This window comes from Corvus hawaiiensis, chromosome 2 (genome assembly GCF_020740725.1).
Source record: "Corvus hawaiiensis isolate bCorHaw1 chromosome 2, bCorHaw1.pri.cur, whole genome shotgun sequence".
Classification (NCBI taxonomy): Eukaryota; Metazoa; Chordata; class Aves; order Passeriformes; family Corvidae; genus Corvus; species Corvus hawaiiensis.
In genome coordinates, this window is record NC_063214.1 from 84,045,357 (window position 1) to 84,072,970 (window position 27,614).

Here is a 27,614-nt window from a genome sequence, read left to right on the forward strand (position 1 = left end):
ATTGTTTGAGTATTCAGCCTCTTCAAGGCTCTTAAAAATATTTCCTTTGTTTACCCTTTGTGCTACAAAGAACAAGTTTCACAACAACCAAATAGGAAATGACAGCAGCTTATCAATTTCTCCTCTCTCCCAGGATTTTTTTACTCTTCTGCTCTTCTGATACTTTCCTTTGTTCCTCCTTCCATAACATACTAGGGTTTTGTTAGTTTGATTCTTATAGTGCCTCTAGTAAAAGCATCACAGGCTTAAAAAACAAAACAAAACCAGGAAACCAAACAAATGGACATTAAAGAAATGCTTTACAAATAAAAAAATCCCACGTTTCTCTATCTCAGAATACTTTACCTCATATACTTCGAAATGTAAAATGTAGAATGTAAACAAATGTGTTTTCTGACAACCTCTCCACTTAAAAATCAATTATCTAAGCTATGCAGAAACAGAAAAATATATTGTTAAAGCGAACTGGACATTGCTTCTAGGACAGAATTATAATACACTAGTCTACATTATATACTCACCTTGAATAAACCCTGGCAAATATTTCTATCGGAAAAAAACCCCCTGCAAACTTTATACTTGAAATAAATGTTGAAGAGATTGTTTCTACCACTGATTAGTAAAAGCATTATTATACTATATATTCAGAGACAAAATAGAAATAGGAAACGGAGTGTTCCCTATTTTGAATATAAATAGAATTAATGTCATTTTGTTAAGAATCCAGGCATTTTTGCTGTATCCTGGGGATAAAGCAAAAATGCCTGCTGTGAAGAGTTCATGGCCTCAGGCGTTAATGTTGACTTAATTATTTGTTTCCAGCCAAGGATATTGTACTAGATTTGCCTGTGACAGAGTTAATTTTCCCCATCATAGTTTGTATGGTGCTATTTTGGATTTGTGCTGGAAACAGTGTTGGTTACATAGGGATGTTTTAGCTGTTGCTGAGCAGTGTTTGCACAGAGTCAAGAGTTTTTCTGCCTCTCACCCCACCAGGGAGCAGGCTGGGGGGGCACAAGGAGCTGGGAGGGGAAACAGCTGGGACAGCTGATCTCTGCTGAACACAGGGACATCCCATCCCACAGGGCATTGTGCTCAGCATATAAGGCTAGAGGAAGCGGGGGGGATGCTTAAAGTGATGGTGTTTGTCTTCCAAAGTTACTGTTATGGCTGATGGAGCCTGGCTTTCCTGAAGATGGTTTCCCTGCCCATGGGAAGTGGTGACCGAATCCCTTGCTTTGCTTTGCTTATGTGCATGACTTTTGCTTCACCTTTTAAACTGTTTTTATCTCAACCCATGAGTTGTCTCACTTTTACTCTGACCATTCTCTCCCCCATTCCCCTGAGGAAGAGTGAACAAGAGGCTGCATGGGGTTGAGCTGCTAGCTGGGGTTAAACCCTGATAAAGATTAGAATGAGTTTCTCTGCCCTCAATTCTACTCTCAGATCTGTGGGGCGTGTCATAAGACAAGCCAGCATTTGCTGGTTTTATTCCAATGTCTTATTTTCAGGATAATAATTTTCATGTTCATGTAGTTTTTCAAATAGACTTAGAACTTCAGACAAAATAAAGACAACACATTTCACAATTAGTCTTGTAATTGTTGTCCGTGCCAACACTGACTCAATATTCACACAGAATACAGCCATACCCAGCAGCATGAGAGACAACAGAGAATGATGCAGCAGTGCTGTCTCTATAATCTGCACTTTTTTAAAGGTTTGAACTCTGGTGCTGTGTTTAACGGGCTTTTTTGCTCTCATTTTTGTCCCAGAACTCACGAACTCTCAGCTTCATACAATTTTAAGAGATCAGATACAAATTCTACAACTAAGATTAAAAATATGTATTGACTCAACCTTCCTTAAACTAAAGAGATTCATTAAGCATTGCATTGTTATGGACTAAAGGGCTTAAAGTTGGGTGTGTGAGTCTGAATATCAAAAATACTTAGACATAGAAAACCACACAACAACCAAAAGCAGAGAAACAACCAGGAACATTCTGCTATCATGCACTCTAGTCTAAGAATGACCCCTCTGGCTCCAAAGGACTGTGTAACTATTGAAATCAGGGAAACTGCAGTAAGCATAAAGTAGACATGTGCCCAATACAGGCAACTGTGATCAACACTTTCAGAGAACTGATCTTGGTGCACTGGTTAAAGAAGTGATCTTTCAACACTGGTGATTTTTTACTCTGATACAGTAACAATTCACAGTGCCCATGGAAGTAAGTATTTTTAATAAAGAATGCTACAATATTGATTGCACTTGATTTAGGAAAAACAAATATCTATTTGAAGCTTTGCCTGTACATTAGTACCAAAGACTTCAATTACTTCTTTTTTCTTTTCCTTTACCTGAATTAATTATTACTAAAAAGACAAGTATGCAAGGTTCTAGGATCTCTAGTGCTTGATCTACAGTAAGATCTTTGACCAGCTAATGACTCAAGCAGGCTTCCTGTCAAAATGTCACTTGTACCTCCACTTCACTGTTCAGGAGCACAGACTCCTCCTTTAAAAAAATCATGCCTGCATAAATGTTTTTTTTTGGTGGTGCGCTCTTGCGACTGCTGAAGCCAGACTATTTGTAACACTATTTTGGTAATGCTTAAGGACCTTCTGGCAGCTAAGTATATCTACCAAATAAAGAAGATTTAGGAAGAACTTCTATACTGTATTTTTAAAATACAGTTTTGTCATCTTTTTAAAGTGAAATTCTTCTGAATGTTACACTCCTGCTAGAGAAAGATAGCAACTCGGCAGCCATGCACTCCCTGCAGATGTTACACTTAAGCCTCCACTTACTACCACTAACATTTTGTTTGAGGAAATTACCTTTCAAAAGGTTGTAAGATAGAGCTGTCAGCCGTTGTCAGACAGAGGAAGTTGAACAACTTAGCAAAGTATTCTTGGAATGCTTAAGGGAATAAAAAATTACATACTAAAATGTTCTTGACAGTCACATTTTTTACTTCAGCTTATCTTGAAAATTACCCAGATAGTTGTTTCAGCATACTCACCTCAGCAAGGTAAAATTCATCATATTGTCTCTTGAAATTTTCTCCTTTATAGTAATTACTTGCAGCAACAATCACATCGACAGCAACCATGCTTAGTATGAACATATGAAACACGGATGACCTCATCATTTTCTACAAAAGAAAGAGTAAATTTTATCATCAAAAGGAGTCAAACCACATGCATTTTAAAGTTCTATTACATTGTCAAAACATAATTGGCTTTAATACTGTGTTATTCTAAAGCTTCTTTATATGATTCTAATTTATTAATCTTTAAAATATGTTTTAATATATTGCTTCAACTGGTTTACATGGCAAGTTTGGGGGATTTTTTTGTACTTTTCAGTTTTTATTTGTCAATTGACTTCTTCCTGAAGGTTTATAATTTAATATGGTATCCATTACTTTAGTATGTTTTAAAGCATAAAGAGCATGTCTGTCTACTCAGTTGGCCCTGGTTAATATTCCTGCATTATGATTTATTCACGCAAATCTTGATGACTTACTGTTCAGGAAAAAGTAACATCAATTCTATCTTGTGCATTGCTTTTTCTCAAGAAACAGATGTATTATGGGATTCCTCTGATGTCAAACTATTGCCTAAATGAATAAAACACATCTACATATAGTAGATATACACATCTGGGCCAACGAGCTGTGAAGTACTCACAGATAATTCACATATCTGTGTACTTAAAGCTTTGTGTCACTGCTGCTGCAGTGACACAGGAGAGGAGAGAAACAGAGACACAGAGCACCATCCAGGAGTTTACATCTGTGAGATACCAAAACATTACTGATAAGATACCTAAGAAGTATGCAGAAGTTCAAAGAAATAACTTCTAAGCCCCCACCACAAAGACCATGGACTTAGGATTTACCCTGAAAACTTAACCACTTCCCTCACCAGGTCAGCCACAGTAGAAACAAGAGTCAAACAGACAAAATTATTTTACATTAATCCACCTTTGAATGAATGGTCACTAATATTGATAACTTTTTACAAATTCCCACAAGTAATAGAGTTCAAGTCTTTAATATAAGTAAGTTAAGTACCATTATGTTTCCTTGTGTATGTTTCTAAATTGTGCTAACAATGGCAAAAGCCATTTTTATTTGTTTCTGAGTTTATATGTAGGGTTGTTGTATGTTTCTTTTTTGATGAAATTAGAACATAATATGGGCCGTATGGGAGGCTGCAAGGACTAGTATTTGTTCAGCTTTTAGCAAAGCCTTGTGCCTGCCTACTGAATAATTAATTTCATTTTGAATTCCACTGGTGTTTAAGATAGCTTCCTTAAATTGAAGCTGAATGGAGACTAAGCACATATTTACAAGCATACAACCTGATAGAATTGCCTCTTGTCTCTTAACACCTGGACTTTTTGTGTGAATTACAGGTAGCATTACAGAGAGAAGACAGCTCAAACCCTTCTCATGCAAGCCAGCTTCCTTTTGACCCTAGTGACATAAAATGGTTGCATATTCTATTCTAGAAAAGGAGGTCAGGAGATAAAGCCTTACATCCAGTAATTTACAGAACAAGCAGGGGTTAATACCTAAAGCACAGGTAAGTTACCAAAATAGTGGCTAAATAAGGTCTTGCTTTTATTTTTAATCCACAAGGCAAGCTGTAAGAATACAATAATTAAAGATAGGGCTACTGGCATCAATCATGCATTTTTTTTCAGTAGTGTGATTCAAAACAGGTGTCATCCTTTACATTTCCATTTCACACAAATTCTAACCAGATAGTTAGTCTCTCTGCATATTTTACACTGTATTTTTAATGGTGTCAAAATTTCCATCATAATAATGAAGTATTCTGTCTCAATTGTGAAAGTACTTGCTAAAGAAACTAGTAAGGGAGGCTGCAAAAGGCACTTTTATCTCCTTTCACAGGGAAGCAAAATGGTAATACGGGAAAAATAAAAATGCATAAACTGTCTCGATACACATGTACGTATACGCACACTTTGTCACTAGTCTGTACCTCTGGACACTGTGGTGATTTAGGAATGGTACTCCTCAATTTAGTGCTGCCACTGATACTCTCTGAACCACACTGCCACTTGCTCACTCCCCCCCCCCCGTCCCCTTCCCCTGCTGGTGGCTGGAGAGGAGAATTGGAGGCACAAAAGGTAAAGATCATGGGCTGAGATAAGAACAATTTACTGGAGATGGCAATGAGATAAGAAAATGAACAGTCACAGCAACAACATTAATAACAACTGTACAAGAGAGAGGTGAGTGAGCCATGCACAAAATGTTCAGAATCAGCACTACCCGAGCACTCCCTCTGCAACACTTACTTGACTGGAAAAGACTCCTGCTTGCAAGAGACTCCTTTGCCCCTGACCCCAGCAATGACATCACGTGGTATAGAATAACCTCCAGCTTCTAGCCATGCCCCCCTTTTGGCTACTGCAAAGACTAATCTTGTCCTGGCCAGAACCAGAACAGACACTCATAAAAAGATTTTCCAGTGGCATATTTAATCCTGGAAAATAAATAGCAATAACAGAAATGATATCCTAACCACAGTTTGTTTCACAGAATCACAGAATGCTTAAGGTTGGAAAAGACTTTTAAGACCATCAAGTCTAACCTAGCACCACCACCATGTTCACCATTAAACTGTGTCCTCAAGTGCCATAGCCACGTGTTTTTTTAAAAATTCCAGGGATGGTGACTCCACCACTTCTCTGGGCATTCTGTTCCAATGTTTAACAACATTTTCCATGAAGAAATTTCTTCTAATATCTAATTTAAACCTCCCCTGGTGCAACTTGAAGCCATTTCCTCTCATCCTGTCACCCCCCCACCTTGCTACAACCTCCTTACACGTAGTTATAGAGAGCAATAAGGTCCTCCCTGAGCCTCCTGTTTTCCAGGCTAAACATTCCCAGCTCCCTCAGCCACTCCTCATAAGACTTGTGCTCCAGCTCATTCACCAGGGTCCTTGCCCTTCCCTGGACTCACTGCAGCACCTTTTATTTTTCAGTAAAATTCAATAAAGCTTGTTGTCAAGGTCGCCTTCCCAATTAAACTGAAAAGAGACTATTTAGCTAATAGAGAGTATTACACTGGCATAATGTGATTCAACATTAAGATAATAAGGAAGGAGGCTCAGACAGGATGCAAGCCAGGCACAGGCTATGTAAAGGCAGGAACAGCTGGCTGAGGCAACAAATTAGGAGATAGCTGTGGTGAGGAACACTAAAAGCACCCAGGTGCTGGCAGAGAGACAGAGAACACAAAGGGCCAGCAAGGTGGAGGTATCTGAGCAAATACCTCCCCTGCACACACAGCAAAAGTGCTGTGCTGAGGAGATTAAAAAAAAAAAAAAAAAAAAAAAAAAATCAATCATCATTTTTACATCTCAGGACTGGCCAGTTCACAGGGACCAGATTGGCATCTGTGTTTCTTGACTTTTTCTACATCATGTCAGAATCTAGCTGCTCACTTGTCATGAATGCTGCGCATGATTAGCAGCTTTCCCGTTGGCCTCTCAGACTGCTGTATCTTTAGAAGACCAATCACAGTACTCTAACCCACAGACCTACTGTGTCCAGCTTTCCCCCTACTCTAATCTTAGTTTGTTCTTTCTGCATCACAGAATTTTAATTTGGATTTGCACCCTTAAAATGATTCAGACACACCTCTGCTGCAGCGTTCAACCATGAGAATTCACTGTTTCTTTACATATTTCTGTATTTGGAATGAGGTCTAAGTGAAAGCTGAATTTAATCCACAGCTCTTGCCCAAGCCTTGAAAGTAATTTTGGATCATCGGATCAGCAGTGTGTTATTTGGATTACAGTCCTTTTCAGGGCACATAGGCATGGAAAATTCTCCACGCAAACTGGAAAAAAGACACATAATGCCAATTTTTGTTCTTGTTTAATTTACTGACCTTTTTTTAGCCCTTGGATGTGTGTTTCTTAAGCTGTGTAGGAATGAGATGAAAGAAATATTCTGATGTTGCTGTCAGCCAGATAAATGGTAAATTGTACCTAATATTTAATTTGATTTAAGATTATGTGTTGAAGAAGTCTCAAGTGAAATGCCCTGCTGCTGACATCAATCAACTACAACAGTGACGAATTTCTTACATTTACTATGAATTACCTATAATGCTGGCATCTGACTGGATGCAGGATGCTAATTCTCAGTGTCCAGGACAATGAAGAACCTGTATGGCACAGCGCATTAAAGATGCAGTGGCCATAAAAACCAGTACATGACAAACTGTTAATGACTGAAATTCTTTCATTGTTTGGAAATACACAAAGGAGCCAATCTGTTTTGTGCTCAGATGGGAATTTCATGACTGCAAAAAATACTTCTAAAATACTACTCATTGATTCAACACTACGGACATGTTTGGTGCAGATGAGGAACTCTGAATGAAAAACTGTATTTCATATCCCAGGTTCACCCAAAAATTCAAGTAATGACACTGCAATTGCTGACAGGTGGAGACTACCTGGCTCACTTAGTCTTACAGAGCATTACAATGCACAGTGTAAAGAGGTCTTTTGTCACTCCGGTAGTATCAGAATGGGGTACATTGCTTTAATACTCCTCCCACGTTCCTGCATGGCAGAGGAAGGATGAGTGACATAAATTTGCCTTTGCCAGCTCACTGTCCTGGAGAACATCCACAGCAGCTGCCACTTTGCACAGTCAGAGCCACACAGACACTGGCTCAGGAAAGCAGTGGTCCACGCAAAATGCAGTCACTAAGCAAACTGGAATTACTGAATATGAAACTACCTTTTCCTAATGCTAGATCCCATCTGGGGGCTTGATATGCACATTAGGTCACTCCTTGTATCACCCTCCTTCATACAGGATTTTTGTTTCAAGTACATAATAGGTCTTACTTACTAAGCAAGATGGTAAATGTTGTAAACTTGTGGGGTCTGACAGACTTAATAATGAAAGAACCCATGGGCTACATTACCCTGATATTACTATCTCAAAACTGACCCAGCTGATGATGTTTAATATTATCATGTGAAACCTTGAAAGAGGTGTCTTCAAAGGGCTCAGTGGTTTCAGTTTAGACCTACAGGAATTCAGATGGGATCTGATAATATTAACAGTCTTGGTGGTAGTCTAAGAAAACAAAAAAAAGAGGAAAAATCATCTTGAAGAATAAAAAATTGCCTAAAAAGCCCTCAAACTTATTAGTACTGAGCAAGACATGGTGAGGATCTGATCTGTAGAAAAGCTTTGCTTATTTTGGCTATTTAGTGTGCGAAAAGCTTAGAGTGCATAATTGTCAAACTGGCAGGGTAGCTCTTGAAAGTACCAAACCAATTAATGAACAGTGTAAACATCATTTAACTAAAAGACTTTGATAATCACTACATGGGTAAGCAACTTTTTTTCAGATTTTGATACTCTTGAGTTGTGCATTCATCAATGGTAAAAATACAGTTGTATCTGTATTTCTTTATATTTTAGATATACTTTAACACTTCATAAACCAGTAGTATCTCCTCGTCTGTGTTATAATGGAATGGCTCTAGCAAGCTTCTTACTCCTTTTTCATCTTCATTGGCTTTTGCTATTTGCACAAGGAAGCTAGATCCTGCTAAAAGATTCCACCCAAGCTTCCAGCTATAGCTGTTTAAAGACCTTGTACTGGCTACATGATCACTGCGGTTTACACCTATCATTATAATGATCCTGTATGTTATTTGTACTCCTTTCTATACATGCCTACTTGAAGACCACCCTTTCTGGTAGTTAGAACAGACTTTGGTTTGTTAAAGTTGTTTGGATGTGCACAAAAGAGTTGGGTGATATTACTGAACAGCAACTGAAAAGCTTAAATTTGTGCTACTCCAGTCTTTTTTACTTATGGGCCTGTTGCAGCCTAGATCTACCACCACAGTGACACAAAGGCAAATTCAAGTCCCAGCTTATCTCCATGCACAGAATCACCATCATGTGCGGAGATACATTCTGGAACAGCACTGCAAATCTTATGGTACCCAGTGACTTCAGAAAGCCCAATTAGCTGGAGTTATGTGGGCATCACAGAATACAGAACCCTTATTCAGAAGAGCTAACAAAGCATGACTCAAGTTCATTGTAGCAGCTTGGAAAATACTAGGTCAAATAGTAATAAAATGAAAGTATTGTAAGTAAATTCTCATTCTTTCTGGACATTCAGAGATCAGCCCATGGCTCCTAAATACATATAAAGGGATTATGGTTTCATAGAGCAGGGCCAGTTTAAGGTGTATGCACAGCATTTACACCACTAAGAAAGGAACATGACTGCCAGTCATTCTTGATTCAATGTTGAAAGCAGGACACATCAAATGCCTCACAAACTATTATAATATACAAGACCAGAAATAGCAATACCCCTTTGACTTCAGGATTCTATGACACAAGATTTCTAAGAGTCACTAAGCAAAGATTCAATCCTGGCCTAAAGAAAAGGGTAAGTTTTTTTATCCTATACATGTTTAGTATACTTATGGTGTTTATTTCGTCCTTTTTTTTTTTTTTTTTTTTGCAAAGTGCTTGAAGATACCTTGAATATGAAAGAAGCTTTAGAAAATCACATTCTATACACTGCTAATCACAGATAATTCATAGCGTGAATAGGATAAATTTGATTTTCATCTTGTTGGTTAATGGCCATCTGAGCAAGTACAAAATTGTGAAATTGCAGAAAATTTTCCCTTTTGTTTGCAGTACATTGTAGAGCATTTTACAAGCTATGTAACTAATTTTCTATAAACCATTTTGCTTTCAACTTACTTTATGACTGCCTGACAAAGATATGCTTGTGAGGAGAATTCAGCAATTATTCCCATGCTCTGCAATCTGAACATTTCTGAAAATTATTAAGCATTAACCAGAAATTTTATGGGAACAAACTTTTTAATATCTTATATTGATGCAGTTATATATCAGTATGGGACATTAAAAAACATTGTAAATCTAAGATACTATCCACTTTATTTGAGAGGAACTTCGATGCTAGATGAATTCAAATAATGCAGCTTCATTGAGGAAATGGTAAATGATGAGTTTAAAGATGCTGGAAGAGGTGGCTTTTAGATACTGCAAAGGAAACAAGTCAGTAGCCACAGCTCAGATGTTTGGTGATGACAGAGAGGCAGTCTTGGCTTTATGGTGCAGGACAATTGTCCCAGTGCAATGAGAGCATGGTGGTTCTTCAGCAATTTTGACTACAGACACTTGCTTTAACATTTTTATGATGGTAGAGAGGAAGTTCTTAGGGTAGTGATGTGGTAGAGATGAATGTAAAGACCCTTTAAGATTCACAGCCCAGCGAAAAATCTCCCTAGAAACTCTAGGTTACTTTCAGATCACCTTAGCACAGAGAACCTTTGTTATCAGCTGCAGGAGATAATTTAGATGGTAAGGTGATAGTCAAGGGAGGAAAATACTCCCCAAAACACAAACATCATAACTCTGCAAGTTTTAGAATACGTGTTTGGAAACCTTTCTATAAATGTTTTCTGGCTGCAGCAGAGGTGACCCTGGCCTGGCAGAAAGAGAAGTATAAACAGTAAACTGTCCGGGCTTGTAAAATATTCTACAAGTTTCACTTTACTGTGCTTCTCTTTCCACCTTCTACCTCATCTGATTAGGATGCAAAAATTAAGGTAGCCACTGCATCTGTGTTTTTACAGGGTGTCCTACCATGCAGCCTCAAAACAAGCTGGAAATGGGACTATTTCTAAATAATGGTAACATTTCAGGACATGCAAATATGCTCTCCAATAGGTATGCATTAAGATTTTGTGCTACAACAACATATTTTAAGGCAACAAATATTTCAGGTGACATGGTATAGCTAAAATCATACAGAAATCGGCAGTTGTTAAGAACTATCTTCCAACAGTCTAAATGTCTCTGTAATATTTGAAAATACAGGTGAGTCATTAATCTGTCATATTTACACAGACTCTCCTGCCTTTTAGAATAGATAATTTTGATTTAAAAATTAAAAGCTACTTTAAAAAACAGCAAACTGAATTCTGATCAAAGGAACAAAGTAAAGTCAATAAGACAGAAAGAATGAGAAAATACACACTTAGGAAGTAAACAGATTGAAATAATGATAGAAAGTCTACTGAAGAGAAATGAAAAACTCTTATCTTGTAGAGTTTTTTGAGTAACCAAGCCTTTAAGTCCAAAGTTTCTGTCAGAAATTAGATACATTTTTTCCCTTACATCCTAGATTTGAAAGTCAAAGTTCTATTTCTGCTATAGGACTAAAGAATGTGTTGCATATGCCTCTTTCAGACTAGCTGCATCCTGTTAATTCACATCCTGCAAAAACAGAATAAAGCTGTAGCATAGATACACTTCTGTACGCCTCTTACTAACAGCAGCCACTTTTCTCCTCCCACAAACTTCTAATAGAACAGTCAAAAAGAAAATGGTGACTCTTCTGCCCTAAAAATCCATGAAATAATGGCTTCTTTGAAATTAAACTACCCTCCTCCCCAACAGTTTATAAATCAGCTAACACAGTATGTCATTTTCTTTGCAAGAAGAGAGAGGAAGTAAGCAGCCTTTCAGCGACTGCAATCTGACTTACAGAAATTGAGAGCAGCTGCTGCAACATAAAAGAAATCTAAAAATACTACTTAAATTGTTCACGATAATAACAATGCACAGAAATTGTTACCTACCTGTCAGATTTTTAGAACTGCTAATAAGTATATCATCACCTCAGCAGTAATTTACTCTAAAGCTACATACTATGAAATGCAAAACAGAACCCAAATAATATGAAGTTTTAATTTTTTTTCCCAAATATAGCCATATAGATCAATTCAGAAAATATAAGTCAAAATGATTAATGACTAAAATGTGAAATTAAATAGGCCAAATTAATTTTTGTTTTATATCTAGTGACTTCATCAAAGCTGTAGGGTGGAAATTCACTCTGTACTTTACTAAGATGTGATTAATTACCTATGTGTCCTATGGGGATAAATATGCTTCCTAATCCCAGAGTACTTGCAAAGAGAAAGTACACAAGTTCTTTTCCTCTCACAATAAAAAATACTGAACTAGCTTAAAATCACAACGCTAAATGCATTTAACTTGAGTGCATTTTATATATATTAACCTTAGTGCATTTAACCTGTGTGGGTGACCACACACTGAAACAGGCTGCTCAGAGAGGTTCTGGAGTTTCCCTCACTGGAGATATTCAAGAACCGCCTGGACACAATCCTGTGCCATGTGCTCTAGTGTGATCCTGCTTGAGCAGGGAGGTTGGACCAGAAGTCCCCCTGTGCTGCCTTCCAAGCTTAGCCAATTTGTGAACCTCAGGTACAGGAAGAGGTGTAGAAACACTCCCAGCTGCTCATATTATGGATAAACACCACATAAATACATAATTAGATAAACAATTTATGTATGCACATAAACACATTTATATAAATAGCCACTTACAGGGCAGGCCAAAATTATAGCCAATTGCTGATGCTGCCTTCAGTCAATCACCTTACAGTGGATGTGCCTGACATTTTAAATCTATATTTTCTAATTTCTTCTCTGAAAACTCCAGCTGATTCACTATCAGCATTACAGCACTATCTGCGTTTACATACAGTTGCCAAATCCTCTAGATATAGTCTCCTATTTTATGTGTGTCATGTTTTCATATTTATATTTTGAAAGTATGTTAACCACAAAAGAAAAAAAAGAGTAATAATGTTGTACTTACTCTGTAGCAAGACAGCTCCATCTCTAATACTAAATCTATTTGCTACTATCTAGAAGCTGTGCCATTTATGAGCTGTTGTACATAATATATTGCTGACTCTTTCAGATACACACTAAATATAATTTTGACAAGTAATTGATTATTAAGCTTCAACTTTCCACCAAATTTCAGGAGGGTGAGTGACAATGGAAAGAATCTGGATCCTACTTGTGCTGTAATTCTTTCCATGCCTTCAAAATTTCTGTAACTTTCACATTTTACAACTCTAGGAACTTCACTTCCAACAATTTTCAATTAACAGCTGTTCCCTGATCTATATGCCTTCGAAGATCTCACCTGGAAGGCCTCCCTGAAACTGCTTCAATAGACTACTTACTCTTTCACTTACATTTCAATTCAAGAATCATGTCTCTGAAATATCATTTATTAAGCAGGTGTGAATCAGCCATTTTCATTGCCTCTGTTTTCTTGCCTTTTTATTTCTCAATTCATTAGAATAATTTTTATTTTTATGTTATTCCAATACTGTACATTTACTAGCTGCTTTATAAATATGAAGGAAAAGGTTGCTCTTATTATAATGAGTAAGTCATGAGCTGAAAGAGCAACAGACCGTAATGTAAGTATTGCACCTTATTCTGCAGTTAGTACTCAGGATCATCATAAAATCCTTCAGAATTTTTGATACTATTTTTAGGAAATTACCCATGTACCAAGACAGGTGTAGCTGAGTTGGAGAGTAATGAAATACACTGCCTTCCCTTCCCTTTTTGCCCTCTCACAGTTTAAACCACTTTCTCAAGAATTCAGTGGAGATTCCATTTCAGTGTGGCTTTGTGGCTGTGTCAACTCCAATGAGCGAGTGGCTCATATCAGTTGGTACCTACTACCTCTGCATACGCTGTGTAGGGATATGGCTCAGCACTAGCCACATGTGCTGTAGCCCAGCTCTCCTCACAATAGTGTTCACGTCTCATGAATGACTTACGTGGGTGTTCTGCTGATAGTATGAAGCGACAGGAGGCAGGAGAAAGCTTACAGTACTCAGAGTGAGTTGGAGGACTGAAAATGTAAATCCTGCTGTTAGGAAGACTGCAAGGCATATCTTTACCTTTGAGCTCATGAAAAAACAAAGTAGAGAGTAATTCATGATAAGTAGAGATTGAGTTTCTATTTGCCTGCAACCTCTTGTACAATGATGAAGCACTATTTTCAATTCCCAACTACTGAGAAAGCCCTAAAAATCCAACATTTTAACATAAAAGAAGAACAAGAAAAGAAAAAAAAAGAGACATGGGGAACACTTCATTTTTAAGACATGATAGTGAAAAAAAAAATCCAAATGCTTCAAGGAAAACATGCATGGAAACAGCAAAAAATATGCCCACCTAAGTTTCTTTTATTTCTATAGAAATATACATGTGGAAGCATCCAGTTCTCTCTTTGGACAACTTGCTGTCGGTATTTACAAACAGCATGAGAACCTGGAAAATGAGATTCTAAAAAAGCAATTCTTCATGGAAGGAAACATTTTTTCTTACTATCATTTCTTACATTAATTACTTCTTACTATCATTGTATTTCCTGGAAAATACACTAAGATAAAACCCTCCTTCATGGAAGAATTTTATACACAGCTAAGCTCCGTATATTCTGTTGGTACTTACTGCAGCTTTTTATCTTAGTACAATGATTATTATAACACATGTGCTCTGAACTTCTTTAGATGGCTGAGCTAAATTTCAGCACTTTTTCACAGCTCTGGTATTGTTGAGCTGTTTAAAACTTAGAGAAGTACTCGATCAGCATTAGAAAAATTAGAATACTTCAGTTCTTTGATAACTTCCCTTCTGAACTAAAAACTGCCAAATGTGTACTTTAGGCAATTAAGACAACTCCACCCAGATAATGAAAATATTTTCTTGGATCAGACTAGACATTTGCATCTATTATTGGTTTCTGCAATTAGGAAAATAAGAAAACTCCAAATAACCTGTAATTAATGAAGATCTTTTCCAGTCACACTGGTCATTTATATCAATTATTGGTTTTTGATTGCAATGCCTTGCCTCACAGAGTGCATTCATCTTCTTAGTTACTGTATGTACTGCATTTGTCTTGGGAACATGGTGTAGAGTGTAGTTCAGACTGGCAATTGCTACCTCCTTTGGAAGCCTATATAAATAAATATCAAACATTTTAATGGAATTTCCACCTTTTGATTAGAACAGTTTTTTTCTTGCATTCTCCTTGCGTAATTTAATTAGCACATTCTCAAACTCATGATTTACATATAAAAAGCAGAGATTACTTTGAAACAAATCAAATACTCCATTAAAGAAGTGATCAGATGAATAATTAGAAGCAAGAAAATATTTTTTGCACTTAGGCTCAAAGCCTACTTTCTAGTAAAGTGGCTTCCAATCAAACAAAATTTAACACACAGAGGAGAATTATAGAAGTATTTCTCCCTCACTGAAATAGCACTGGAAACTGCTGACAACTTAGGCTCTATTGCCTTGGGCAGGGGGATAGCAGAGCTAATCAGAGACTTTGATTGCCATTAATTCAGAGGGCCAGGGGCAGTGATTGGCTTTATACTTCCCTTTTTCTTACAAAGCATCTGTTCTCCAACTTCATCTGCCAGACTACCTTTACTGCAGCCAAGCTGTGATATCCCTTTTTCCTTCACTACGGTAAAACCAGTGGTTAGACCTATCTAACCAAAAGGATATGGAAAGACTACTCAAAATAATGAAAATTCAGATGTTTTCTTATCTGAAAATCATTCCACTTATTTTATTTTTCCAAAGAAGATCTATAGCACTTTTAAAAATTGTCACATTAATATATATCTCTAAGTAACATTTTTATTTATAATAATTCCTGAAAAATGGGAAAATACAGAAATTCCAGATTTTTTTAAAGTGATAGATTTATATCATTTTGATTAGATCAAGTATGAAGAAATTTGTCTTTTTTGAAAACCATCTCTTTAATTACGGGACTCAGATACATCCAAAACTGAAGAACTGTTTGTAAGAGATGATGAGATATACACCTGCAGTGTATTTTTATAATGTAGAAATTCTTTAAAGGGAACTCTTGTCACTGACCTACTGCAGAATACTGAATTAATATGCTCTACTAAATATCAATGAAGTATCAATGAAATGGGGTAGCATCCCAGAATGAAAATACATTGATTGTTTTTAATTGCTTCCATCTCATAGGTAGCAGCAGAAGACATTATTTCCCCACTTTAAATAGTCATGATATTAAGGTTGGATTTGGACTAGACCAGGAATCTTGTCTCATAAATATCCTGGAGATGCTGGAGTCATAGGACAAAGGAGAATGCAACCTTCTGGTTATATTCTAGAAACACCCACACAACTTCCAGTGGTTTTTTTGAATGTTTTTCCAAATAGGATTAAGAAGAGTTCAAAATTTAGATGCCATATAAAAAGAAATAAGCATAATGTGTAGTGTTCATAACTACGGTCATACTTGGGGCATAAAACCAAGCAGGTCCTACAAAAGACAAACAGATGCACCAAATGCGGGTATTATCAAGCCTTCTTTCAAAGTCTGGGAGGTTGTGTGTAGAGGGGTACTGTCATGATCCAGTTTCAAGGTTCTTAGAAATGCCTCTGCGTGAATTATGGTGCAAACGAGACCATATGCCAGTGACAATAGTAAGGGTTTTATTTGATGGTAAATATGAGAGAGAGAGAGAGAGAGAAAGAAAGAAAGAAAGAAAGAAGTAGAAAATAGGTGGGAGGGACAGAAAGAGTGACAGGGACAGAATAAGGAAAATATCACCACTCCATGGATCTCAACACTGTTCGTTGATCCTCTCCAGCTGGTCTCTGGGTGGTGAAGGTCCCCCCGGAAGGCACAGAGTCCCATGGGTGTACATGCTCAGGCTGGGTGGGCACGTCTGGCCATGTCCCCCTGGGGTGGGGTCAGTCTCTCACAGCAGACTCTGGGTCTGTTGCACCACGTGCAGCCCTGTGGGGCCAAGCCTCTCACAGGAAAGTCCTGTGGATGTGCCCTGTGGGGTTGGGGGTTCCACAGCTGGCCCAGTTTGTGTAATTGGAGGATGGGTGGTTATTGTCTCTCACCAGAGGTTGCACCATGCACCCAAAACCTCCTCCTCCACCTTGGCTGGGGGGAGTCTGTGTAAACCTGGCTTCTGTGAGATGTGCTCTTCCCCTCCCCAAACTCAACCACGGATAGTTGCAGCTGGTGGCTTTGGCCTTTTGTGGATGCACACCTTTCCCTCAGCCTGAGATGACTGAACAACGCATTTCCCTTTACCTAATCAACAGTTTGACTTCCAGTTCAAAGTTGCACTCTTCAGGGAAGCTCCTACGGTTGTAGCTTCTTTATAATGAGCAAAACTTTATATCAATGTCTGAGGCATGAACTATTTTCAATTTCTGACAGGTACAAGACAATTTTTTGGATTCCTTTCACCATTTCAGCTTCACAGAGCTGTGTTACCTTCTGCTCATCTATACCCAGCAAACAAAAAGAGTAGTTCAGTTTCATGTAAAGCTGATTTGTAACGCTGACAGCTTTAACACAACCTAAACAAGAGCTGCTTCTCTGAATGCTACTAGAGATGGATGGGATTACACAAAATAAATGGGGTTGATCAAGCAGTAAAGACACACAGTAAAGGTAATGTGTGACTTTGGATGAAAATTATAAATTTTGGGGCATCTCCTCAATACTGAGAAGAGACATGGATAGAAAGAAATTGATTAAGTAAGGGAGAGTAAAAAAATATGTAATTTTCCTTTCCTACAAATTCCTGAATTCTTAAAATGCTCTTCTTCCTATAACCCATTCTTTCAAAAATTATTCCCATATGTCCCATATGTCCTTTATGAATTTTGCCTTCAGAAATACTTTCTTGATGTGAAAGCATACAGGGAGGGATTTAAGAAATGTTCACACCAGGGGAAGGACAGAAAAGCAGAATAAGAGCAAAGGAGGAAAAACGGGTTTAGTACCATGGTGAACTTTGTAAGAGCATTTGACAGAACTGTGAGGGGAAATTGTAGGGGAATTGCTGTTCATGGGCCATGAAACTCATTCTACAATAAGGATTTGTATGAGCCTCACTTCTAGCTCCTGCTCTTCAGCTGGTGAGTGCAGTGTCTGCCTGAAAACGTAGAACATTAAATCAGGCTGGGAATTGAGAAGAAAGAAAATTAAATAAAAGAAGAAGACAGGTTAAAAGTTTGCCATCAGCACATACACAGCTGTTTTTAAAAGTTTAATTAATAAAAAAAAATTTATAATTGTGATTCGATTTTGTTATATGCTAAATCAAAATGAAGCAGCTAATTAGTAAACGAAATCTTGTCTGGTCTGTATGGCAAGAGTTTCTATTGAAGTGAACTTCAAAGGATTTCTTTAAAAATATGAGCATCAAACATTTTTTTGAACAACAAAGGAATATCCTTTGATAGAAAAATGCTGCTGTCCTATATTTGTAATAAATAATTCTTATTTGATAATTCTCAGTGGAATTCTAAGGTATCTCATAAGACTCTAGGAAAGAAATATGCTGTAATTAAATGATAAACTAATAACATGTCTGACAATATTGGTGCAAGTTCTGCAAATTTAGATTATTTTCTTATCTGAAAATCATTCCACTTATTTTATTTTTCCAAAGAAGATCTATAGCACTTTTAAAAATTGTCACATTAATATATATCTCTAAGTAACATTTTTATTTATAATAATTCCTGAAAAATGGGAAAATACAGAAATTCCAGATTTTTTTAAAGTGATAGATTTATATCATTTTGATTAGATCAAGTATGAAGAAATTTGTCTTTTTTGAAAACCATCTCTTTAATTACGGGACTCAGATACATCCAAAACTGAAGAACTGTTTGTAAGAGATGATGAGATATACACCTGCAGTGTATTTTTATAATGTAGAAATTCTTTAAAGGGAACTCTTGTCACTGACCTACTGCAGAATACTGAATTAATATGCTCTACTAAATATCAATGAAGTAGCAACTTTTCAGACCTGTATGTTCTTCTGCCAGGGAAACACTGTCAGAATGAGACGACACAGACTTAAGCTGTGCCAGGGGAAGTTTAGGTGAGACATTAGGAAAAAAATTCTTCACAAAAATAGTGATGGCGCACTGGAATGGGCTGCCCAGAGAGGTGGTGGAGTCACCATCCCTGGAGGTATTTAAAAGAAGACTGGACACAGCACTTAGTTCCATGGTTTAGTTGATAAGGTGGTGTTAGATCAGAGGTTGGACTCAATGATCTCAAAGGTCTTTTCCAACCTACTTAATTCTGTGATTCCATCCAATTTTTGGCTTTGACTAATTAGAATTTTATTTTAAGCAGATGAAATTTGGTGTGCCTATAAACTCAAATGCTTCTCATTATGACTATGATGGGGGTTTAAACCTACAGGAAGAGTAAGGCTTACTGAAAATGCACTACCACAATGTGTTATTCAGTATTTCCAGTGTGAATTCAGCTGGAATCGTAACATTTAAATGACCAAGGTTTTGAGTTATCATCAATGACTGTCTTAAAATTACATGAATCACCTCTTGTTGGTCTCTTTTTCTTCTGATTATAAAGTGCCTAAGGTGATCAACTCCTATCAGTACATTTAATTGCCAGCCTCATAAGGCTGCCAAATGAATTCTGTTCCTTCTATGTCTATGTCTGTACAACCACACCTATGCATAGCTATCTATTTTTGCCCTCATTCCCACCCATAAGGCTTTTACGTATTTTTAAAATTAATTTCTAGTTAATATTGCTATCCCACCAGTGCAAAGAATAAAATCATTAAAATTAAAATGGTATCTATCACTGCCATACATCCCCTTCTAAGCCGCAGTTTTATTCTATTATTCACCCTTTGCACACGTTATCTTATTATTCTTTTAAACAACCAGAAGGATTAACCTTACATGTTACATATATAATGATTAATTCTGAACTGAAACAGTGTGTACAGGTTAAACTGTACATTAATTTAAAATGTGGGGGGTTTTTATGTGAAAAAGGAACTTCAGTGCCAGCATTACTACAGGCAGTTTTCCAAGTGATCTGTGAAAGTAACTACACTGGTTTACCATCCTGTCATTTCAATGATTATGCAAGTCCATCATGTTTTTTCTTGAATACACTTGCATAATCACAATCCACAAAAATAAATAAGTTTGTGGCATACAACACGAGTCTTATACATACTCTTATCTGTCTCAATATAAACTCCTTACTGGTTTATAAAAACACAGCACACTCACATGTTGAAGAGTTTTCTTAGAGATCAAGAGCTTCAAAGCCGTTAAGTGGATTTAGGCATGTAAGTTCTCCCTAAGTAATGAAATAGTCATAAAGCAACTCTTGGAATTGCTGAAGCATTTCCAATGTACATCATTAATTCTGACAACTAGGCAGTATTCAAAAACGTGTTTAATGTTAAAAAATAAGCAGTAAAGTAAATTTAAGGAACTCCCTTTTTCATTATATTTATAGCTAAAAGAAATAAACAGCTAGTTTCTCCCATACATCCCTAAATCTTCCTGCTTTTAAGGAGGAACACTTAGCAAGTGCATGACCTTTTCACATCATGGCTTTTTGGTATTTTTATTTGTTTCAAGATGGTTTGATATGTAGCTTTGTTTCAATCTGCCATTTTAACGACTACAAACCCATTGTTCTATATTTAAAACATTAGAAATTAAATCCTTCTGCAGAGCAGTCAGTGGCAAAATTCTCACTGAGTTTGGTGGTGCCAGTTTTCTATTGCTTCTCTTCTGCACTTCCCCTAAACAGAAAGGGAAAAAATCTGGAGGAACAGAGTGGAAAAAAAACCTGTGCTAGTCTCATGTCCCTCCCTCTTCACCTCTTCTCTGAGGGACAGGTAGAAGAAGGTGAAGCATTGGTGTTTGACTCTACCTAGCTCTGCAGAACACTGAGAATCCCCCATCAATTTCCTCTCAGAAACCCAGAAAAGGAGCAGTGAATCATCCTCTTTTGCAGCTCAATCAGTGAATAACAACCTGCCTCAGAATACTCAGCTGTAAGACTGACAAGCCAAAGTTGGTATTTCTGTATCATGCACAGCTCTTTGCCCAAGTATCATTGCAGGCAGATCTTCACTGCAGGTTTGGGTTTACTTTACTCAATAGCATTCTCAGCTAAAATAAACTCCACTCAATTTTCTCTATCCCCTAGGAAGTTGCTCCTATCACTTCTTGAAGGATGCTGCTCACTGCCACCTCAGAGCCTCCTGACATAAACTGGAAGATGCCAGTGCTGTAACACTGTACCTTGCCTGACTTCATCCGCATCCTTTGCAATCTTCATGTGAAACATGTTCAGTAGTAGCCCCTGAAAAAGAAACAGTGCTACCTCCTCCCACAGAAATCCTTCTGACCGGTAGCAGCACAGGAGCTATTGTAGTTCCCCAGAGCATACAACAGGCACGAATTCAGCAGAAAAGCAAGACCCCTACCAGAAGAAATGGTTCAGATTATCTTCCAGAGACAGAACATGAGATTGCTCACCCATAATTAACTTGCTCAGAGAGCTCTCCCACTTGTTTGCATTGTTTCTGTCCTTTTTCGGTGACTGATATGCATATAGCTGTACATACGTATATGCATGTGAGTGGAGGAGCATGTTTATAAGTTCTGATTAAGTGGCAGCAACTAAATGGATGAGGGAGAGTAGTTCTAAGCAGTGGAGGTTATCAGCCTCGGCTAAGGACAGACAGCATAGATCAAAGGTTGCTGAGCTCTGGCTAAAGAAGAAAGAAAGAAGAATTTAGGGTCTGTGAATAGATCTATTGGTAGTGGCTTCTGTGCTATGAAGCATTAGAAAATTTTACTTTGGGCAGAGGACAAAATGGACCTACTGAGTGTAAAAATAGTAAGACTTTTGCAAACAACCATGAATCGTCAGTGGGAGGGAGCTTCTCAGTAAAAGAGAAATGGCTTACAGGATATTGAAGAAAACTGCGATATCCAGGATGACAGTTCTGAGCCAACAGAATAACAGACTGGATGGCAAAAGTTTATGCAGCTAAGGAGAGGATGAGGGAGGGAATTGGATGTACAGTCTGCTTTCACTAATTAGTGTTTCAGTTCCTCCTCTCAGTTATCTAGGATCAGGGAAGCGAAGGCCAGAAATAAAGAAGCACAGCACATGTACTGCCAACTCTGCTATATTAGCAGTGTCTGTAGTAAAATCTTCTGAAAACAAGCCCACTAGTACATATATCTGCTTTCCTCAGCCAAACCTTCTGCAAAGATTATGACAGGGAAGAGGAAATTATTTATATATACTCTTGGTACTGGGCAACTAATAAAATGTCACCACATACAATATATGCACCAGGTGGCATTAATGGCAAAATAATATATGTCACTTAAAGTATGATGTTTCAGGCTACTATTCAGAGGATGAGGTGAAGATTCAATGAAAATGACGGATTATGGAAATTAATTATGAGAGTTCCTGAAACACTGCAATTTAAATATGTTGTGGGTCTAGGCCTATAAAAATGGAAAAATCTGTCACAACTGTTAAGATCTGATTATTAAGAGATGCCTCTGTCTGAATTAAGGTGCAAATGAGAGCATGTGTCAAAGTCAATAGTATGGATTTTATTTAACAATAAAACTTGAGGTAGAGAGATAGAAAGAAACAGAGAGGAAAGGAGGGTGGGGAGAAGAGAAAGAGAGAGAGAGATCAAACCCGTCACCACTCATGGATCCAGCAGCATCTCACTGGTCCTTTTTCACCCTGGGCTTCTCGATGGTAGGGAGTCCTGAGGTCATTCAAAACTTTTCACTATTTATACATTTTACCAAACAAAGGAATTAATGTTTATTGGCTAAGTGATTTTCTTTCCTCTAGCGCTAATTAGTCTGCATTCTCAGCCTTTCTCCTCTTTTGGGTTGGCGAGTTTCTTGGGTAGATGGGGCATGAGTTGGTCATCGTGATCTCCCCCTTCTGGAATTACTCTTTACCTGGTCAGAGCTGATTTCAGTACAGTTCCTGGGTTTGCTTTCCTTGTGGCTGCATTCTTTATGTCCGTTAGCAGAGATGCATTCTTCTCCCCTGGACTTGTTTACATCCCCCAAAGTCTAGGATAGCACTTGGACAGTAGAACCACCTTTCTCTTATATCAAGCTCTTGTCACAGTGGCTTCATTTACAATCCGAGTTCCAGGCATCCATGGAGGCAAATTCGGGGGGGGGGGGCACTTCGGTGATCCCAGATGCCATCTGTCCCATAACTTGGGGTGATCTTTGTTGGAGGAGTAATATGTTTACAAGTAGTTGTTTCTTTACACAGTTTGCCACAGTGAGAATTTTTGTCTGGATGTATTACCCAAGATGTGTTAGCCAGACCTCACTTCTGCCAGGCTTGGAATTAGGGCCATCCTGTTGCTCCATTCTGTTCTTATCTCATGGCACAGTCCTTCTTTGGCCCTAACAGTGTTTGAGAGAGGCAACTGTGATCTTTAAGTCCTTACAACAACTAGCAAAGAAAGTGTCTGCTTCTCTCCACTAAGTATAGCCTTCTGTGCCTTAGTTGGACAAATAATTTTTAAATATCTAAAGTATGTTAGATGCCCATTCCTGCCCATAGGAATAACTGGTTACTGCTTATGAAGAAAGAATATGGTAGTGTTTTGCCAACTGTCCTGACAAAAGGAAGCCCAAGTAACAGCTCTGCACTAAGCTGAGGTGGAAATATCAAGGCTCCTTGTATAGACAAAAGGCAAAGCTGGGGGAAGAACCCAACATAGCTGAGTGCCAGTTTTACAGCTGTGATTAATTTTTGCCTTTCTCAAAGAATCACAGGATCACAGAATTGTTAGGGTTGGAAGGGATCTCTGGAGATTATCTAGTCCAACCCTCCTGTCAAGGCAAGATCACCTAGAGCAGATTACGTAGGAATGTGTTCAGGTGGGTTTTGAATGTTTCCAGAGAGGGGGACTTCACAACCTCCCTGAGCAGTCTGTTCCTGCCACCCTCAATGTAAAGAAGTTCTTCCTCATGTTCAGGCAGAACTTTTTGAATTTTAGTTTACGGCCACTCCTTGTCTGTTGCTGGGCACCACTGAAAGGTGGTTCATTCCACAAGAGAGTAAAAGGAGTATCTGCTGCACCATTATCCTTATCCCTACCAATACAAAATTACTTTCTAGCTTTTTTGTTCAGCTTGGCCTGGAAATGGCTGCAGACATCGGAGGGTATTTTCCTGCTACCACACAAACTCTTCCACAGAATCTACGACATTTACTCATAGCCATAAATTTTTTTCTTATTTTAATCATGGAATCATAAAATCATAGAATGTTAAGAGGTTGTACTAAATATTAAATATTATCTAGTCCCAAGCCATGGGCAGGGACAACTCCCACTAGACCAGGTTGCTCAAGACCTTATGCAACTTGGCTTTGAACACCACCAGGGTTGGGGGATCCAAAATCTCCCTGGGTAACCTGTTCCAATGTCTCACCACCCTCATAGTGAAAAATTTCTTCTTAATATCTAAATATACCTTCTTTTATTTTGTATCCATTACTCCTTGTAATGATTGTAGTTGCTTGTCACATATAATGTATACCCTGCTCCACCCTAACCTAATTTTCTGTCTTCTCTACTCAATCCTTTAAAACACTCATCATTAACAACCAGGCATGTTTGTTTTCTGTGTCTATGTATTGTACTGTATTGTTTTTGCCTCTGTGCTATGAAAGAGTTTGTTAAAATCTTCTCCTTTGAGGAAAACTCACCCTCTGCTACCATCTGGTACTTTTATTCTGTTAAGGAAATGAAAGCCAAGAAGCAACCACAAAAACTGATGGCGTCTGCTCAACTGTCAGTTGCCTGCATGGCTCTGGTTTGGACTTCCTCAGACAGTTCTCCTTAGAAAAACAGCCAAGCATGGCTCCTTCCATTCTGTACAATTGTCTAATACCACAAAAGTCTTTGTACCCTTGACCTCACTCCCTCTGGTATCAAACCTGAGAGCATCCAGTGCATGATCTCAGCATCACACCATTATCATTCTGGCAAGTCGCCAATACTACACTTAATTTATTTTGGGTACTCAGAAGAGAAATAATTGTGCCTGAAAGACACAGGGATGCCACAGGGACCCAGAAGAGACAAAGGGACAAGCACTATGTAAAAGGGGTATGACCGATCTGTTCTGGAGAAGGAAGTTTAGAAGGCCATAGTCCATGTCCAATGGTGTCTAGGCCAGGTATCCTTCTTTAGCTAGGAAAATAAAGGCAAATATTCCCTTCCTGTTAAAGGAAATGCACACTCTTATTGTGACAGTTCAGTTTCATATATTGTCTGAAAGCTCCAAGACAAGAACATAAAAGGATTTTTTTTTGTATAGAAGAATTAAAATAACAGATTAAAAAAAAAAAAGAACTCAAACTTTAAAATATTTACCCTGAATAAAAAACTAAACCTAGGGCTAGAAATCAAAGTACATCTGTGCCAAAAAAAGGACTGCAAACATGTGCTATCTGTTCACATCCATTAAACATGAAGAAAGCCAGTCACCTTTGTCCATATGCCACATTGCTAGCTCTCCTCTTTTTTCCTGTTGGGCCTTAAAGATCCTCTTTTCAAAGGTCTGAAGTAAGGGTAGGAAAGAAATGGAATCCCAGGAAGGGGAAGCAAAACTGTGAGGGAATCAGCTTGAAGAGCTGAATCTACTGTATTGCACTGCAGCCTTCAGCTTGTTAAAATGCATAGGGGAGTGAAGATGCTGCTCTTTAGCTATTACTTTAAAAATTTGCAAAGGATAAAGGATATAGACTTTGACATGACTGCAAATACTTCTCTGTAAAACAGCTGCATTTATGTGAATGAAATCACTCACAGGAAAATACGATTCTAAAAACTCTAGGTACCTTCTACCGACTTCAGTAGGATTTAATAAATGCAAAATACTTGTGAAAATTCAGTATGCATGCCTGGTGAAGCAGGACTTAATTTTGCTTTAAATCTACACATCAGAAATACATTATTAAGGCCTACTGAAGACAGAGGAGGTACAGACTTTGGCTTTAGTGATTCACCTGAAAAACACTGGCACACCTAAAATGTCCAATGCAGTCTGTAGAGTGATGGGCACCACTGGATTCAAATCCTCCACAGACCTCTGGCAGTGCCCATTACTTTCCACTGGCTCTGTGTCACTATGGTCCTACCACTTGGGGCTTAAAGACACATGAGATGAGTCAGGACCACACTGATTCTCAAGAGTCACCTCAGAGACCCCAAGAGTAACAAAAAGATATTAAAAAGTCATTTGCTTTAAAAGGTTTAAAAAAATCTAAAAATTACTCTAAAAAGAACAAACGAATAACCTGCAAGAGCTGTAGTACAAGATACTCTTTGCAGTCCTAGTGAAAAGAGAGCTTTCTTTGTGAAATATTAGAAATATAGAAAATACTGCGGGGTAAAACAACCCACATAAAGCAAAAAAACCAAAACCAAAACCCTGCTAGTTTTATTCTAAGACTCTGCAGTCTTCCACTTTGCTCAGATTTGTCATCCAAGTTACAGCTCCAAAAGAAGTCATGCTGCTCCTGCTGCTACTCCTAACACTTTGATTGCTCTAATTGTGCTAAGCACAGAAAAGCCCCATGACAATTTAAATACCTGTTTTCAGCTTGATAGGATTTGAAACACTGGACATATTTAACCCCAGAAGTAAAATTTTCTAAAGGAAACTCAGCTGAACTTCAATTTTAGTGGCATTACTGAATAGTTCCTATAATCCACTAAAGCTCATGTGCCCCAAATTTCTATGTACAAATTATGAGTACAATCTGTACTGAAGTCCATTGCTAAAATGAATGCTAGAAAAATGGTATATTTTGCCTGTTTAGGTCAAAGCAAAAAGATTGAAGTAAGAAAAAAAAAAGGAAAACAACTGAAGCAGTCTTTAAAAATATTAAAACAATTTGCATATTTTTATTGTAGAAGATTTTTGGTTTATTAATTTGACCATGATGTTGTAAGAATTCAATGTCACTGCCTAATGGGCGAACTCTTGTGGTGGATTGGCCCAGCCTGGATGCCAGGTTCCTACTGAGCCACTCTCATCACTCCCCTTCTCAGCTGGAAAGAGTGGACGGAGAAAAAACTTGTTGGTCAAGATAAAGGCAGCTTAATAGGGTAATAGTAAAAGCTGCATGTGGACGCAAAGGAAAACAAAAGATTTATTCTCTACTTCCCTTCAGCTGGTGAAAGCCAGACACTTCCTGGGAAGCAGGGCTTCATCATTCCTAGCAGTTTCTCTAGAAGACACATTTTGTAATAACAAATATGTGTGTGTCCTCTCCTTTCTCTTAGCTTTTATAGCTGAGCAGACATCATATGGTATAGAACATCCCTTTGGTCATCTGGGGTCAGATGTCCTGGCTGTGTACCCTCTCCAGATCATGCCCAGCCCCAGCCTACTGGTGAGGGGAGAAAGTTGGAGAGACAGCCTTTATGCTGTGTGAGTACTGCTCAGCAGCAGCCAAAACACCTTTCTAACAAAGCACAGCACTATGAGAGCTGCTGTGGGGAAAATTACCTCCACCTCAGCCAGACCCAACACATCTGTACAAAAGAAAGTCAAGACTTATAAAAATTCCTTATGGAAAATTTATTACTTCTGGAGCAAGTTTTCTGTGGACCCATTTGAAAATCAGGGGCTACACAAAAGGTTCTAGTCAGGCTTGTCAAAAACCAAGAAGGTCAGAGATTTTGGCTGTGTCAGCCAATCCTTCTGGCTGG

The 27,614-nt window shown here is 38.0% G+C and overlaps 1 protein-coding gene across 6 annotated transcripts in view; it reads right to left on the reverse strand.

Moving 5' to 3' along the window:
- Positions 1–27,614, reverse strand: part of NALCN (sodium leak channel, non-selective) — a 240,299-nt gene that overhangs the window by 109,726 nt on the left and 102,959 nt on the right. For all 6 annotated transcript variants that reach the window (XM_048295894.1, XM_048295893.1, XM_048295892.1 and 3 more), the window contains one exon: positions 3,029–3,160. In XM_048295894.1, coding sequence (XP_048151851.1) covers positions 3,029–3,160 — 132 coding nt within the window. The remainder of the gene's footprint in view (positions 1–3,028; positions 3,161–27,614) is intronic.